The sequence below is a fragment of the Pyrgilauda ruficollis genome, unplaced genomic scaffold, assembly GCF_017590135.1.
Source record: "Pyrgilauda ruficollis isolate IOZ18807 unplaced genomic scaffold, ASM1759013v1 scaffold21, whole genome shotgun sequence".
Taxonomy (NCBI): domain Eukaryota; kingdom Metazoa; phylum Chordata; class Aves; order Passeriformes; family Passeridae; genus Pyrgilauda; species Pyrgilauda ruficollis.
Genome location: NW_024520318.1, coordinates 6,492,066 through 6,509,464, shown reverse-complemented (window position 1 = coordinate 6,509,464; position 17,399 = coordinate 6,492,066). Strand labels below are relative to the sequence as shown.

Below are 17,399 nucleotides of genomic sequence, written 5' to 3'. Positions count from 1 at the left end.
ACGCCGCCTCCCGCCGCTGCGGCCGCCCCGCTCGCCTCGGCCGGTGCCTGTGCCCCGGGCGCGGGCGGCAGCGGCGCCGGCAGCCGCTCCCCGACAGCCGCCGCCTCCCGCACGGGAATAACAGGAAGGGAGCGGGGCTGACCCCGGATGGGGAAGGCACCGCCCGCCGGAACGGGAACCGCGGAGGGGGGAGGCGGGCGCGGGGCCGGGGGAACGGGGTGTGCTGGGCAATCACGGGCTCGTCCTGCCCCGGTTGTTGCCCTGATGTCGCTGACACCCCCGCGCCCTGCACATCGCAGCTCGACTGGCCCAGTCCTGACCCTTTTCCCCACTTGGACCTCCAGGTTTCTTTACAATCAGCTGCCACTGGCATCAAGTTGCTGTACGTGAGTCCGGTGTTTTGTTGAAAGAGTGGCCCGCTAAGAGAATGCCCGTACAAATGAGAAGTCGAAGAGAAATAACATTGTAAATACGCACTCCCGAGTGGGTGTGGGTTTTCAGGGTGTGAAGTGAGAGCGCCGGGCTGGGGTACCTCAGTGAGAGCCAACAAGATGCAACAAGTGAGGGTGGCACTGAGGTGATGACAGGGAGGAGGGACACGGTTAACCTGGGTTATTAATTGTTAAGGCGTTTTGGCAAATCACTCTATTGTCAAGGGGTATTTATCCTTTCAACAACGGAGATGGCATAAGCAAGTTTTGGAGCCAGGTATGAACATGGTGAGGGCGTTGGTGAAGTCTCTTGGAAGAGTTCTCCAGGCCCCAGGGTCTAGCATCGGGCCACATTCACAGCCGTGGGCAGGCTGAGGTGCCGCAGGCAGCACTGCAGTAGGTGGGAGCACCAGCCGTGCAGGGCATGGCAGAACACACCCAACAAACCCAGGGCAGAGCAGGCTCCGGGAGCATTCCTGCTGGCAAACTGCCCCTTTGCTGCTTCGGCTCCACATCACCACGGCTCCTGATTCCGACCTGCAGCATCCTTCCCAAAGGGAGCCTGCAAGAGAGCCAGAGAGGGAATTTCGACAAGGGCATGTAGTGATAAGACAAGGGGAGATGGCTTTAAACTGACAGAGGACAGATTTAGATCAGATATTAGGAAGAAATTCTTGACTGTGAGGGTGGTGAGGCCCTGGCACAGGCTGCCCAGAGAAGCTGTGGCTGCCCCGTCCCTGGGATTGTTCAAGGCCAGGTTGGACAGGGCTTGGAGCAACCCGGGCTAGTGGAAGGTGTCCCTGCCCATGGCAAGGGGGTTGGAATGAGGTGGTCTTTAAGGGGCCTTCCAAGCCAAACTGTTCTATGATTCTGTGAACCTGACAAATGGATTTTTAAAAAAAAAATCTAACAAAAATTAGTAACAATCAGTGTGTCTAAGGATTGGATTGCCAAGTGGGTTGGCTGACGGCTACTGTAAAATCGGGTGATGGTTTCAGCTTGTAGTGACTTCTCAGCGCTTTCCTATTCCAACAGAAGGGGAGAAAAATCAACAGAAACTCCATATGCTTTGAAACAGGGTGGCCCAACCACACGGGTGAGGCCTTGGTGGCTCGAGGGGAAATCATTACTCATTTTGGCTACGAGCAGCATGAATAAGAAGATGTTTATATATGCACATCAGGTTCATTGTAACGTCTGCTGGGGGAAAAAAAAAAAAAAAAGAAGAAGATAATTATAAAAAAAAATACTAAATGGCCTTGTGCAGAACCACGGGTCAGGCCTGAAGACCATCTGAAGCAGCCCCTGGAGGGTGTTTCCCCGCGATGCCCGGAGCGCGGTGGCGCGGGGCTGTTCGCGGCGGCGGCCCCGCCTCAGCCCGGCCCGGCGGGCGCAGCCCCGGCCCGCCCCCGCCGCCGTCACTTCCCGCAGCTGAGTGCGAGCCCGAGCCGGGCCCGGCCCTGCGAGCCCCGGTCCGCGGTAGGTGCGGGGTGAGCGCGGGGGGCTGGCAGGGCTGGGGTCCGGGCGGTGCCGGGGGTGTCGCCCCGGTGGCGCTGCCGCCGCGTTCCGAGCCGCTCGGGGGATGCGGATGGCTGTCCCTGCCTCTCGGCTGTGCTCTGCGCCTTCCCGGAACGGTGCGGCGGTGCCGTGAGGTTGCGGTGGTTCCCAGGCAGTAAGGTAGCAGGGCTTGTGGTTTTTAATTGCTCTGCAGCCCCCCAGACTGCGAGGCAAGCAGCTTTGCAGGAATGCCTGCGAGGAGTCGTGATTTACACCCTGCTTTCTGATAGCCTCGTTGACGTAAGGGATGGTTCTGAGCTGTGTATCGCCATCAGCGGAGGGTCAGCACCTTAAGGGAGAGCTGTGCATGCTGTGTGTTGGTTTGGTGCTGCCTTCAGTCCCTGCAGCGTTATAAAACAACCTGCCTTTCAGGGGGAAAGGTGTAGGCCCAGTCCATGGCCAAAGGAAACTTTCTGGCACAATTACATTAAGAGATGTCCATGTATCGATAGACGAGTGAACTTGAGGGGAAATGCTTCCTGTCTTGAAGACAGAGCAGTGAAACTCGCAGCTTGTTCACCATTTCTACAGCTTTCATCTCTGTTGTTGGTTGCCTCAGCTGCATTTAAAAAACAGTTCTGGTGGGAACACATAGATTTCTCACTGTGGATTATTCTTTTCTCCAAGGAAAGTCACGCCGTGCCCTCCCCATCCCTAGATGTGAGGCTGGAGCAGCTCCTTTCCCGCTGTGTGCTGTTGTCAGCCGGGGAGGCTGCTCCCCTTTAGGTGGGCACTGCCAGGCTGTGGCACTCAGGGAGCCGGGTCTCCTCCTTCAGCGCTGCCCTTGGGATGCCCCAGTGAAAGGAGGGAGAAGGGCTCGGCACCTGTCCCCCTCTCATCCGCTCAAGGACAGCTGGCATGGGGTGGAAGTGGATCCTGAGCTCTGAGAGCTGCTGTCCTGAGGCAGAATGGCTCCTCAGCTCACCCTGGGGAGCTGCAGTCCTTACCCTGCCTTGGGCTGTGCTGGTTGGGCTCCCTGCTGATGGAGGTGCCTTGTTCCTTTGCTGTGTCCCAAGGTAAAGGTTTTACAGCTTCTCATGAGAAGGGAAATGAGGAGTTAAAAATGTTCTTTTTCCTTCTCCTGGGCAGCTGTTACAACCAGCAGTGGAGGATTAAATGAACCTGAAAAATAAGCTGATTTTTTTTTCCTTATAAATAATACCAGTAAGAGAGAAATGAACATAAATTGAGCATTTTTAATGATTAAAGATCACTGTCAGAGGATTGCATAAGCCAAATCAAGAAGTCTTACTATGGAAATTGCTCATGCAGTCTTAATTTTATCTTCAGACAACTGCTTACTTTAAGAAACAGTAAATGACCTTACAGTTAAAGATTTTCTAAGAATATTACATTGTACCTTTTCTCCTATAGATATAGATCCTGTAAGCACTGTTTCCTCTTGTATATGACAAATCCCATTTGTGACAATAGCAAGAAAATGCAATGCAACAAATGCTCATGCAAAATTAAGCAGATGAATCTCAATTGCTATTTACTGTGCATCTCTTTATGTTGCTCTATGAAGTATTTGGCTATAATTTACTCTCATTTTAAGGTAAGAGGCCCATTATACTCGTGTAATAAAACTCTGAAATTAGCTGGCATGCTTACCTGCTTGCATAGTTGATTTAAACTGCCTTGGTAGGCCTGTGTTGTGATGTATTTAACCAACATGAATATGAACTTGTTCCATCTGTAGTCCCACAGAAATTAGTTAGACTGTCTACAGAGTACTAGTTGAGGAAAATAAAGATAAAAAAGTTGTCTTCTGTTCTGTTTAACCAGGGTCATGCGTGCTGAAAATAGGAAAGGGGTTAGGTAACACTACAGAATTTACACTGCTGATGGATGATTTGCAGCACCATTCCTGTGTGTCCTCTTCCTTCTTTGTGGTGGATTCCAGCTCTGAAATTTTGCAGAGCCTTGGTGGTGAAGGAATAATATAAACATGAAGACTCAAGGTGGCTCTGTTACTGCCTTGAAACATTGTCCCCAAGCCAGTGCATACTGCCTTTTTTATTTTAATAATTTTATTTTTTTTCCTTACCTTTAATATTAGTAATAAGTGAACTGCCTCCAGTCTTGTATTAGAGTAAGTTTGGGTTTGAGATAAACATTTCAGAAATTATTTTGTCACTTGAATGCTTTAGTCCCATTCATTCATTTAAATTATGTTTTATTTTTCCTAACAGAACACAGATCTCTCTGGGAACAGAGATCCAAAGATAACACAGTACCTAAAATTGCAGGCTTCAACTGGGATTTTCCATAGCTTGAGTGTGGAAGGTATTTATCTTCAGCTAATTTTAGCAGATTGAAAATCCCGGAAGTTACCCCAGATAAATGCTATCTGCTTCTTCAGGTTCCTAAATGCCTTTGAAGTCCCTATTTTCAAAAGTGACTCAGGAACAAAATTCCTTGGTGGCATTTCATTTACTTTTCCCTAATTTTACACAAGTGTTGCTTTAAAATGCAGATGTGTCTCTTTATTTGCTTAAACAAATGAAAAAAGCCCAGAGCATAAACATGGCTGGTGCCAATGCAGCCCTAGCTGGGAATGATCTGCAAAGGCCAAGATAATGCTTCTCTTGATCCCAGTGTGGCACTGAACAGGATTTGTTATGATAAGAAGCTAATAAGGCATGAACAAAAGTAGCTATGCCTTAATTCATAATGCCACTGCTCTGTATTATCCTAGGGATGTTCATCTGGGCTGTAGATGTGATTTATAAACTTTAATTAAATAAATCTCTCAGAACCTCTTGTTGGAAATGTGGAGCTAGTTCTAATAACTTGAATTAACTGAGAAATAATTGAATAAAGGTTAATATGAGATAAGTTCTCCATTTTTCAGAAGAAGATTTTCAGAAGTAGCTTTAAATGTTGCATTGCTTGTAGTTAGTAATGGAAATGTGAAAAATAGCTCAAGGTCGTTCAAGAAGACCATGGGAGAGAGCCCTTGGGAGCTGAGTGTACAACAAGGTGTGCTCCAGTTCATTCCCATTCTTTCTCTTTTGTTGTCTTTCTGGAGAAAAGCTTATCCTCAGGAAAGTCTTTGTGAGTATTTGAGGGATAGATGCATTTATGTATTTTGCATCTACCTATATACAATAAATCTACTTTGAAGTATTTGGTTTCTTTGTAAATGTTCATTGCAGTAGTCTGCTGTAATATTTGTTTAGGTCTTGGAGAGTTAGCTTGTCCTTGGGCTTCCAAAGGAGGATGTGGGTGGTGGTTGTATCCCCCCAGCGACACAGCTCTGTGTGCTGTGCATGGTGTATGTCCCCACTTCTCATGGCCATGGTGCAGTGGGGAGAGTGTGCTGTTGTCAGGTGCTGTGGGTGTCAGAAATCTTCACCTGCCAGGGGACCCACTTCTTATATAAGTATCTTGTAATCTGGCCCTGGTTGTCTGGGATGCTGCTGTTCCCGTGGGCGGTAAAGTGTTGCAAACTGACTTTATCCTGCTTGGCATTTTGAAAAGGCATGAAGTAGAGGCTGTGGAGTTACAGGAATTGCCCCTGGATCCTTGATGTTCCTGTTCTTGTTGCTTATTTCAGCATTTATGTCTTTCTGGTCTAGGTCAGAAGAAGACTCCTCCTCCTTCAGCAGTAGCATGCCCATAGTCTTCCTGGCCAATGATTCTTCTACAGCAAGCAGGACTTCTTCCTCATCCTGAGAAGCCTTCATCCCTTCCTATGTCAGTGGCTACAAGGCCAAGAGCCAGCTCACCACTGTCCCCACCAAAGTCTCTCGGACTGGGGCCTTCCTTTCATCACACACAAGAAGAGGAACTTGCCAAGGTGGTGGAGCAGGACCCTATGCTGGAGGAACTATGTAAGCCCCTGTGCTGTAAGCTTTGCAATGTCACTCTGAATTCGGCCCAGCAAGCCCAGGCTCATTACCAGGTAAGGAGAGCAGCAGGAGGCTCAGCTTTTGGGTCTGCTGCATCTGCAGCTTGTGGAGACATTCCCTTGCCAGCACGAGCACTGCCAGCAGCGTTGCTGTGGTAGCACAGAGGGAAGTGTGGGCTAATGCAGGAGGACTAACTCAGCTTCTCGAGGGGGTTCTGAGTGCTGCACACGAACAGCAGCATTCAAGTTGCTCATCTGGAGTTTCCTCTGCACCACCTCATGGACTGAAACTGCTCTGTAGACATATCTTCACCCTGCTTGGATTTGCTGGTTGTCCAGACATGCTGCAGTGCTTTCTTTTAAGGTGTTGTTACTGGAGCTTTTTGCAAACACGCTGTCCATGGGGACAGAGAAGTGGTGCCAAGATGGCATGGGTGAAAAAGCAGACACTTGAGATTTTTCCTTTGTTTTATGCAACCTGTATTTGACATCTACACTAGTTTAGTAAAATGGATTCCAGACATGATTTTGTGAGGCCTGGACAGGTGTTTTCTGCTGGATCTAGCCATTAGGAAAGAGGCTGCTGCCATGTGTTTATCAGGGTCTCCTTTCTGAGGCTATGCACAGCACTGATCTGGTGGGGCCTTTTAAGCAACCACTCTCATCAGATGGGCTGGCTCAGATCAAATTTATTTTGTAAAGCTGATCTTGTTGACTTGTCTGAAATAGGATAAGGACTTTTTGCATATGCTTCTTGGTGAAAGATAGAACATGTCAGCCTTGCATTACCCCATTTTCCTACACCCTCTCTGCCTAGTGCTCTGTTTGCATGAGTATTGGAGACAGTGACTTTCTCCACCAGTGAATGTAAAAGGGTGGTTGTCCATAAACTCAGGACACCAGACCCAGATTTCAGATTTGCTGTTGGTCCTGAAAAAGTGGTATCCTGGTAGTGAAGGGGTAGGTTGGATTGGTGTTACACTTTTAACATCTTATTTCTGCAGAATTTCAGGCTTTTTAAAAAACTGTGCAAAGCAGTTGATAGTCTTAAAACACAAAATACTGGGTTTAAGTGAAATGGAAACAGACTGAAAAAGTAATTGTCAACTTATTGAGAAAATCAGCTGAAGATGAGGCCCAGTCATTCTAGGTGTTAAGCATTTTGGAGAAAGGGAGGAATGCCTGCATTTCTTAAATTCAGAGCTGGGTGACAGCTCCTTTACCTGAGCTGCCACCTTCATGGGCACTTTCTCATTTCAGTCTCTGGATCCTTTGTGTTTCAGAGTAAGATACTACTATTAGGACAGTGATTAATCTGGGTTATCTTTGCAGGGTAAAAACCACAGTAAGAAACTCCGGAATTACTATGCTGCCAACAGCTGTCCGGCACCTGCCAGGATGAGTAATTCTGTTGAGCCTGCCCCACCTCAGGTTGTCTCCCTTCCAACTCAGGTAAGGCATGGCAAGGGGACTGAGATCATGCTTGCTTGTCACCTAACCTTCAGTAAGGATAACCAAATCTCAGGCTTTGAGGATTACCACAGGAGTTGGGAAAGAATTTTCCTTGTGGTGGCACAGGATGGTGGAAATGGCCCGTTGTGAGCTGTTTGCTTTCCCTTGAAGATGCAGATATTGATCTGCCCTTGCAGCACAATGTTGGACTTCAAATGTTCTATTTCTGCCTGGCAAATACTTTGATTCCTAGGTACATCTGATGTGCTGCTGATTATAGCTGTGTAAGGGCAGGTATAAAACAGCATTGCTGGAATTGGATTTGGATGTGAGGGTGTGGCATCTGCTCTGCACAATCATTCCTCTGTTGTGTGAGGGAAACCTACGTGGAAAAAGTGCTTTGGTGCTCCTACACCCATTGCCCAGGGCTGTTAGCTAATTCCTCTTTTGTTGCTCCTTTTGAAGTGCTCATTCCTGTGTGCAGAGTGAATGGATTGTACCCTCAGTGATCCAGATTAATTCTGTTTTGGGCACATTAGAGGAAAAAAGAGATGGTTTTTGCTATCTCCTTCTAGAATTCATGCCTTGGGTTTATCATGAGATGTGACAGCTAACCTGGCTTTTGCCTGTGACTGTGCAGGGAAGCACAGCTGGGCCACGGGGATTGAAGCTGTGCCTGTCAGTCCCCACAACGTAAGCCTGTGTTGCCTGTAGGGAAGCGAGCTTTTGCAGAGTGGCAGACTGTTCCTGGCCAGAGGGAAATTTGGCCCCGTGTAAATTGGCATTGCAGCTCATGGATGTGAACTGGGATGGGGTGGGGTCCTGCCCAGGGCATGGGGATGTGGCTGCTGTACCTGCCAGGGTGTCTGGTGGTGTGGTTTTTAATGGAAATGGCCCGTGGCAATAAAAATGCCTCTGGGGCCATGTGAGGGTTCACATTGTAAGCTAGAAATCAGAATTGTGTGTCTCTAAGTTTGAGCAGTATCAAAGGAGATGTGAAAGACTGTTGACTTGTCAAGTGCTGCAGTGACATGGCTGCATGAATCACTGCTGCTGCACTGTTTACAAAACACTTTTCCCTGGATGTTACGTGCTGAGGAGGCATGGTTCCTGCCTGGATCACTGTATGTTGTCTGACTCCAGACACATGAAGGTGTCCTTCACATAGCAGGAGCTACTCATGTGAGACTGGGTCCTTCCTTTGAAGTCTGGATCCAGGTGTCCTCCTGCCTGAAGGTTAAGGATCAGAGGTTTGGCAGCTTTGCTACTGTTTTTTTTTTTCCCTCTTGCTGTGGTCAGGGAGCTGTGTAAAGACAGGGTGCTGTGGACAGATCAGTGGACTGTAAATAGGGGAGAGAAGCACCTGTGCCTTTCAGTGGGTGTTCCTCAGAGTGAAAGTCACTGCTCATCAGCTCCCAGCAGTTAGGAGTTAAATCATTGCTGTGATGCAAACAAGCCTCTGTGGCTGTTGCAGAGCTATTTGTTCAGATTGCTTTTCTCTCCACCTCAGGCCAGGAATTTGCAGGCTCTCCTGGAGGCGAGGCAGGAACGATGAATCTCTTGTAAGAACACTTTGGGGACAACTTGATAGTGTCCTAATCCACGGGTTTTAATTCCCACTCTCCTGCTGTCTGATGAGGACTGCAGAGATCTCAGTCCCTGTGACTGACATATTTCAGCGATTTAACCTTCCTGTATTTCACATGCTGTCTCTCTCTTTGCTGCTAGATGGGATCCAGTAAACCAGGTGGCAGAGTGATCCTGGCTACAGAAAATGATTACTGCAAGCTTTGTGATGCCTCATTTAGTTCTCCGGCTGTGGCACAGGCTCACTACCAAGGGAAAAATCACGCCAAGCGGCTGCGTCTTGCAGAGGCACAGAATAACTCATTCTCGTAGGTATTGTTCAACCTCATCTCAGGCTGAAAGCGTGTGGCAGTGTCCCTGGCAGTCCTTTTGTCAGAAAACTCTGAATTGCAGCTGTTCACATTTGTTTAATCTGCAGGGATGCCTCAGAACTAGGCAAACGAAGGGCAAGGAAAGAAGGGAATGAATATAAGATGATGCAGAACAGAAGAAACACGTATGCGGTTCAGAACAACACAGGTAACTTGGAGATTGCATCTATTCTGTAGTTGGAATAGTAATTAATAATAAATAGGCTTGTTTATCTTCTGTTTCTGAGGTCTGTTTTAGCAGAGTGAGGTTGTAAAAGGAGCTGGTCCAAGCTCTGCTGATCCTTCATATCTGCATGGCTTTTTTTCCCAGCTGCTAAAGTTGCTTTGTTTTGTCAGCCTGCTTGTTAGTTCTTTTTCTCAGATTGTAACTTAATTTACCATCTGCCTGTCTCTAAGGCTGCTCTAAGTGGTGACAGTTTTCCTGCTTTATTTTCTTGGCAGGTGGCCAAGGTGCTTTGACTCCTACTGTGGCACATCAACCTGTACTTGCACTCCCATGACCAGAATGAGAGAGCATGTTAGCCTCCCTCTAAGACCATCTGTTCCTAGCATAGAGTCCTTCCTCAGGTGTTAGATACTAACTTTGCCTCTTTACTATGATTTAAAGAGTGTATTACAGCCTCCAGCCGGGCATCTGTTTCTCTTTTTCATTTCAAGTTGTTTTACAAGCACACATTAGCTGAAACTCTGATTCCTGGTGAAGCTTGGTTTAATCATGTCATTCTAATCACTGTTATGTGGAAAAGATAAATCTTTTCAAGCTCTATTAAATACCATTTTGTGAGCTTTAAACTGAGGCAGCTTATTCTAATCAAAAGACTGTTCCAGTTCTGGAATTAGATGGTTAAGAAAAAAATAAAATTGATTAATTACTTGAATTATTAGATTCCTGTTTTCAATAAGACTGGGGCATTAAAACCACTCTACTACTTTATAAAATTCCAAGTGCTGTGTTGTGTGCTGCACCTCTGTAAATCTGGAAACCAGCAGAGCAGTTGTGGGGAAAATAAATCTTGACTCTAATCTGTTAAAGAAGCAAATCTCTGTCTGCTTTTCAGTCATTCATTGGACTTAGGCATTGTCACTGAGCTGCCTCAAGCTTTGATTTCTTACAGGTAACCCAGGCTTTTCTGTTGGCTCCCCAGGTCCCTACTTCAACCCCCGCTCGCGCCAGCGGATCCCCCGTGACCTGGCCATGTGTGTGACGCCCAGCGGCCAGTTCTACTGCTCCATGTGCAACGCGGGCGCCAGCGAGGAGCTGGAGTTCAGGCAGCACCTGGAGAGCAAGCAGCACAAGAGCAAAGTGTCCGAGCAGCGCTACAGGAATGAGATGGAGAACCTGGGCTACGTCCAATGACGCGCCACCCTCGGTAGTAGTTTGCAACTAGAGCAGCTTGTCTCTCGCCTGCTGTTTGCCACACGCCCTGCTTTGTGCTCCATTGGGTAGGAGTATGCTCTCGAGCTGTACATGTAACACCTGCAAACTTACTGGTATGGTTAGGTTTTTTTTCTATCATAGTCGGCAGGATGACGCTGTGCAGGACATGAAGTGTTTTTGGTGTTTGTTTGCTCATTATCTAAGGCTCTTCGTTGTGTTGAGTGGCGGGGAGGAACTGTGTCTTCTCCCCAGCCTTCTGCATGAATATGCAAAGCCCAAGAAGTGCTGGAAACTTCTGTGGTCCTACCACATGGGTGGACCGTGTGCAAAGCCCACTCCCCTCTTGGCACACCACAGAGCAGTGCTCCAGAATGCTTCCCTACAGCAGACTGAATCTCTGGGCAGCTTGTAAAAGAGGGGAAGGAGTAGGGCCTGTGAATGTGTGAATTAGGTGGTGTACTTGTCCACACTTTGCTGCTTCTGGCCCCCATTACAGTCCAGAGTAGGTTCTTTCCACATCCTTGTAGAAAGGCTCTGCATACCTCTTCTCCTTGGAGGATCTTGCCTCTTACTGCTTCCTCTGCGATGCAGATTCCATTCTGAACGTCTGACATGGATTTCAGCTGATTAGCCCCATTCAGAAATACTCTTCTACTCTTGATATTGTTGCCTGAACACCTTAATATACCATGGGTGTAGCTCATCTCCCTGAAGAGAATCTCTGGGGATCTCAGTGGCTTAATGAAGTGAACTGGAAAGCAAGCCTGCTCAGGTGAGATGTGCTGTGCTCTGATTCTGCCTTAGACTGAGTCAGGTTGAGAATAGATGGAAGGAGATGGAGTCAGCTGTGATTTCTTTGCATGTTGATGTACAAGAGAGCAAGAGTTGGTCTCTGGCCTGCAGTCCTTGCTCTGGAAGAGGAGAGCTGCCTGGACTCTGGGTAGCAGATACTGGTGTGTCCCACTTCCATGCCATTCCCTGGGCAAAGCCTAATGGGTGTTTATGGAGCAAAGATGAAACTTCTAGCTTTGAACTAGAACTACCAGTATTGGTTGACTTCCCCCCCCTTCTTTCTTTTTCCATCTCAGGATGGGTTTTAACTCTATTCCTTGGTGTATACTTGACTGTTCTAGGGACCATCCAAAAATCCAAAGTTATGTAGGATTTAAATGTGAGGGTGATGATTGAGTAACAGCTTTTTGGCCTCACGGAAGTATTCAAGAAACTTGTTAAGCAACTTTTGAATTGTAGACAAACTCAGAAGGTGTGTGTGTTTGTTTTGATATTCCTTAGCAGAAGTAGGAAGGGGAAAAAGAGCAGAAGTAGGGCTGTCAATTATTCTTCTGCTTGTTTGGGTAGATATGAGGAGCTGTGATTGGAGTCCAGTTCACAGTGTCATTAAAACATGGTCTCCAGTGGCAAGGGCAGTGTGTAGGTGGCTTTTGTTGGGCCTGATCCCCTACTGTGCTGCTGGAACTGTGCACTGGTGTAGCTTCACTGACTTCAGTGGCAGGTGCAGAGAGAGGGTCCAGGAAGCACCATGGCTCATCTCTCACCCCTCTTCAGGCAGCTGGAATTAGATGCAGCTCCTTTAGTTTCAGTAGGATTTTAGCAGGGATGAATTGTACCTAGTGCATAGTGTTGAAGGTAGTTCCCCCCCTCCTTTTATTGCCATTCTGATCCTGCCTCTTGCATTCCAGAAGGACTTTCTGCTTGCCTTAAAAAATGAAGAATGAGTAACAAAAAAAAAAAAATCCAGATAGTCTTTATTCATCTTCCTAGTCCACCTTCAAAAGGTCTGTTGCACTTGGCTGCTCCTCAGAAATTGACTTATTGTTTTCTTCAGCTCCCTGAGTGAACATCATACAACCTGAATGCAGCTTTCCTAAATCCAGGCAAGGTGAGTGCTTGCAAAGTAGTTGAAAACAACCCCCTAGATCATTCTATGCTGATCCATGCCCTGCAGATAGAGGCAGAGGAATAGGTGTCCTCATGAATGGGATTCCTTCCCCTCCTTTGTGCAAAACTCAGTTAAATGGGGTTTGTGCCCTGGAGCAGGTGAGAAAGTAGAACAGGTGCCCAGGTTGTAGAGCACTCACTGAACAGTTATGACAGCTTTGTAAGTCTGTTTCTTCTGTGCTTTCCTGCCTCTGCCTCACCCTCTGTGTAGCCTTGGAGAACATTTGCCTTTCCAGAATCTCTCATCAGCCTTTCCCCCTCATCAGTTGTATTGACAGAAGGGCTCTGGTTTTCTCTTTGTGTCCTGTCCTTAGGTTAGCCAGTCTGACACCACTGTCCAGAGGGACAGAGGGAGTTAGATGAGCCTTACCACAATGTGCTTCAGCACAGTGATCCCTGCATCGTGGTTAAACATCCCTCTGGCTGTAAATTAAAGCATGGCATTTCCTACAGGCTGCAATTAGTAGCAGAAAAATAACCCTTGGTGAAATATGAGCTGGAGGAGCTGTAGGTACTGCTGTGTCTGACTTATTGCTAGGGATGAGGAGGCATTTTTGCTTGCTTTCACATGCCCCAAAAATCAGCTGTTCTCCACTTAGCTTTGGTTACTGCTCCTACTCCCAGCCCAGCCATCTGCTTCTCATTTGGCATTTCCAGTGACTGCTGGAGGTGTCAAAACCTGGTTTGCTCCAGCTGTGCAGATGTGCCACAGCCCAGCCATGTGCTGGTGCTTTTGTGAGGGTGTGTGAGAGATGTGCAGGGGGCTGTTCTTGCAGGCTCCTCTCTGCTTGGGGCTGAGTCTGGTTTGGAGTAGTGGCTTCGGTCTGCCCTGAGCAGAGAAGCCTGAATTTGCTTTGTTCTGTTCAGTGCAAGTAAATGTGATCATCCTGGTGATTTCAGAGTGGTGGCTTGTAGAGCAGGTGTACAGCAGGCAGTGGGACTCAAGTGACAAGGCAGGACAGATTTCCTCCACAGAAGGAAAGATGTCGTGCTGGGAGAAGCAGCTGAGACTCACTTTGCCCCAGTGCTCTGTTGTGGCTCTTCCTGCAAGCTACCAAAGCTTTCCTCTCCCTCTTCAGCATTGCATAATGGCTTGTGATCTTCCCTCTCCCCTTTCAGCATAGGAAGTTGCTGACTGCAAAGAGAAAACACCCAACCTCCCCATTATCCTTAGGGTTCAGGACAATCCAAACTCATACTTGTCAGCATTAGATACTGAGTAGATCCTGATTTTACTTCTTTTTGTGAAAGGTGTTCTCCAAACCATTGTTCAAAAAACACTGAAAACAAGTTCTGGGCAAACCCTTTTGATGTGGGTGGGCTGGGGAGAACACTGTTCAGCTGAAGTGCCATTTTCCAGACCCAGTTAATCTTTTTCTCATGTTAAACCAAGTACCAAACCCAAGAAACAGGACTTCTGTGAAGCTGTCACATTGGCCAGTAGGTTAATGACCTTTGCTGCTAGAAACAAAATGTAAATCAATATGTTCATATTTATTTTACTGTGCTGACCACTAATTGATTTGTTAATATTTAAGGCATTATGCTGTAGGTTGTTTTTAAGTGGAAAAATTCTACATCGCACTTTGCTTTTGGATCAGAACAATTATTTATTGTATTTGTGAAAATGTTTTTCCTCCCACATAGCTATTGTTTTCTTTCCCTTGATGCAAAAAACCCAACAAAACCCAAACAGCAAAACCCACCCCAAATCCCTCCAACCAAATCTGACCCGTGGATCTTTGTTTCTTTTCATGCTAAAATGGGGATTTCCTTGCAACTTTTTATTAAATGTCAATTTCCAATTCCTTTTTCCTCAAATGATTCCTTGCTAACTCGGAATGTTATTTTGTGAGACAAAAAGTTCATGCCTCATTTAAACATTCATTTCTTTTAAGGCAAGGAAGTAAACCATGTGGAATCCATGAAGTTGTGAGGAGTACGAAAGTGATACAATTTTGTTTGTATTAGGCATTAGCTTTTGTTTTGCATTCTGCACTAAGAAGTAAATCTGTTATAATCTTGCCTAACCTTGGTCTGTTTTTGACTTTTTGCTTTCTTCATGCACATTGAAAGGAGCCCTGAAAACTTCTGTGGAGTTGCTTAGGATGGTCATCAGTGTAACAAAAAGCAGATTTTTTTCTGTAAAGCTGCTTATTTCCTTTCCTAGATGCCCATTATGGGGCATTAGAAGGGAAGCTATTGCCATAAGCATGGATTCATATTTTAGCTTACTAATGCTTGATGTCCCTTTGCTACATTACTTAAGTGATGCTCTCACTGTAACCAATGGGAATCTTGCCTGGGTCAGGAATAAATGAAATACCCAGGGCAAAGATATTATGTTGGCTGGGGCCAGGCAAGGTACATTGCTAAGTTTGTCATTTACTCCTCCATTTGGATTACAACACTCTTATGGTTTTGCTTTTTGAGGACCATTTATCTGGTCCTGTAAGGATTTGGTCTTGATCCAGCTAAAATAGTTTGAAGTACCTTGACTTCAGTTGAGTTAGGAGCAAGGCTTGAAAACCTTCAGGAATTTCTCACTGCTGATGTTTTATATGTGTTTTTTGTTTTGTGATTTTTTTTTTTTAATTTTACAACCACATATACAAGGATGCTCTGGATGAGATGGAGATCTGTTGCTGATTATGGAAAAACAAATGCCATGGTTGCCAAAGGATAACAGAAAATGGAGAAATATGGACCTGGTTTCTTTGAAGCTAGTGGCTAAGCTTCTTTCATTTTGGGTTGGGCTTACCACCTGCGTAAAGCTGGAAGGGAAAATACAATCCACTTTGAAATAAATGTGGTCAAACAGTAGTTCTGAGAATCTCTCCTTTAAAAAATGTATCACAGCTAAAATTGCATTGGCTTACCTGAAATATCTGCAGGTAAAGACAGAATTGAATTTTTAAAAATGAAATCAGTTTTTCAGTTTGTATTTTGCAGAGGAAAAATTACTTGATTTAATATCCTTCTGCATGTGTCCAGCAAGACCATTTGCAAGAGCTTTGAACTTGTTTCATCTAGAGCCTTCTTGTCAGGTTGTTTTGTACATTTTTCCTTATTTCCTTTATATTGTACTGACCCCCGTGAGGGAATACTTGATGAAAATGAATTTTTTTTTCTTCTTCATTATATAATAAACCATATTGCTCTTACCATTGCACAGCCCTGATGTTTGGTATTGCTACTGCTCATGGCTGGACTGGGAATGACAAGAGTTAGCCCAGCACTGAGTGCAACTACATGAACATGTTTTCACACACTGATAAAGAAGTATAATTTAAGGCAGAATTTGTTACTCTGGAGGAGGGTCAGTGTATTTCCAGCTTTTACTAAAAGCCATCTCAGAGCTATCTTGGCTTTGGGAGGGTTTGGGAGTGCTCAGATCTGGCAGGATGGGAGCCAGGAGGGACACAAAAGGCTCTGTCTCTGTCTGTGCTTTCCCCTTGAGTGGACAAGCTCTGCAACAGCCCCAGGCTGAACCATGGACTGGCTTTCAACTCTGGCTGTGAGGAGGTGGGAACAAGCTGAGCCTGATACTTACATTTGCACATTTTTTTTACCGGACTGCTGTTTCCCCCTTTCATTACTTGAGGGCTCCAGAAGGGCATATGCTTGTGCAGCATAAATGACTTCCCAAACTAAAAGGACATTGTGAGTGGAGCCTTGGAAACACAGAAAATCTGGGTTTTTTGAGTTCAGCTCAGGTAAGAGCAAAGCTCAGCCCTTCTGTGGTGCTGTAGCTGTACTGTTGGTGCAGTGAGCTGGTGACCTCAAGGGCAGGGCCCTGGGTGGGGGCACACCAAAGGCATTTGGGGTGTGACTGCTGTTGTGGCACGGATCTGGGTGTAAAAGCAGCTGTGAACCAGGGATGTGTCCCTCTTATTCCAGGCATTGGGCCCTTACAGAGAACACTGACACTGGTGGAATTATCCTGATTTACCTTTTGGGATGAGAGCTACCTCTGTGCTTAGGTGACTTCTTCTGTGCTAACAGTGAAATGCTGGAGGCTTTATGTGTTCTCTCTTCCAGTAAATAGAGTCATAAAAACTTGTAAGTGCAGTTTAATGTTAAATCTCACCCCAGCCCTTCACTGTTTATGTTTATCCAGGCTGTGTTTGGTCATCCTGGAAACCAAACCCCTACAAAGCAGCGCGTCCCCATGATCAGGTTTCTCTGGTAAAGCACTGCCTTTTTAATATTTACATGTGGTAATTGTATTTTATACCAATTCTATAGCAATTTGGTACAGCCAAAAACCATAGTGATACCCAGGCAACCTAACTAAGAGTCACAGGCATTTGCTGAATTACTCATCATATAAAATACTATAAAAAAGATGAAAATCATAGGTTAAGTGTGTAATTTGAAAGCATAAATAGCCCTCCATCAGCTTCTACAATTACCCTGGTGTCTAAGGATTTCACATAGTTGTTCTGTAACATTTTACAATTGAGGAAGTAAAATTTGGGGGGAAAATGATTTGTCCACAAAGTCTTTGGGTAAAATGGAAGGTTGAACTCAATGCTTTTGAATACCAAGCTGCTGTCCCTGACTGCTCTCCATCCAGCCTTCCTGCTCCCAGGACGATGAAAATGACTGGATTTTAAAACCAATTTGATTAATAATAGTTGGATTTTCATTGTTCATGTAGTGGCTTTAGAAAGCACTAGGACTTTAGCATGTGGCTTAAAAATAATGAATCCTGACAGAGAGATCTTCCAATATTGCTTCTGCCATTAAACCTTAGTGGAGATGTGGAGAAACAGCAGCTTTTAGGAGGATTGTAAAGGATGCAG

The 17,399-nt window shown here is 45.9% G+C and overlaps 1 protein-coding gene across 11 annotated transcripts in view; it reads left to right on the top strand.

The window, feature by feature from the left end:
- Positions 1 to 47: 47 nt before the first annotated feature.
- The window catches only part of ZMAT3 (zinc finger matrin-type 3), a 38,022-nt gene continuing 20,670 nt past the window's right edge, over positions 48 to 17,399 (top strand). Inside the window, exons 1-8 of one of the 11 annotated variants that reach the window (XR_005955184.1) lie at positions 1,772 to 1,910; positions 5,573 to 5,898; positions 7,177 to 7,296; positions 9,025 to 9,191; positions 9,302 to 9,402; positions 10,370 to 10,624; positions 12,479 to 12,532; positions 15,208 to 15,763. Coding sequence is in view for 8 of the 11 variants with exons in the window: in XM_041467781.1 (XP_041323715.1) it covers positions 5,629 to 5,898; positions 7,177 to 7,296; positions 9,025 to 9,191; positions 9,302 to 9,402; positions 10,370 to 10,611 (900 nt within the window). In the remaining 3 variants the exon portion in view is untranslated. The other 10 variants (XR_005955183.1, XM_041467787.1, XM_041467786.1 and 7 more) reach the window with 10 other exon arrangements.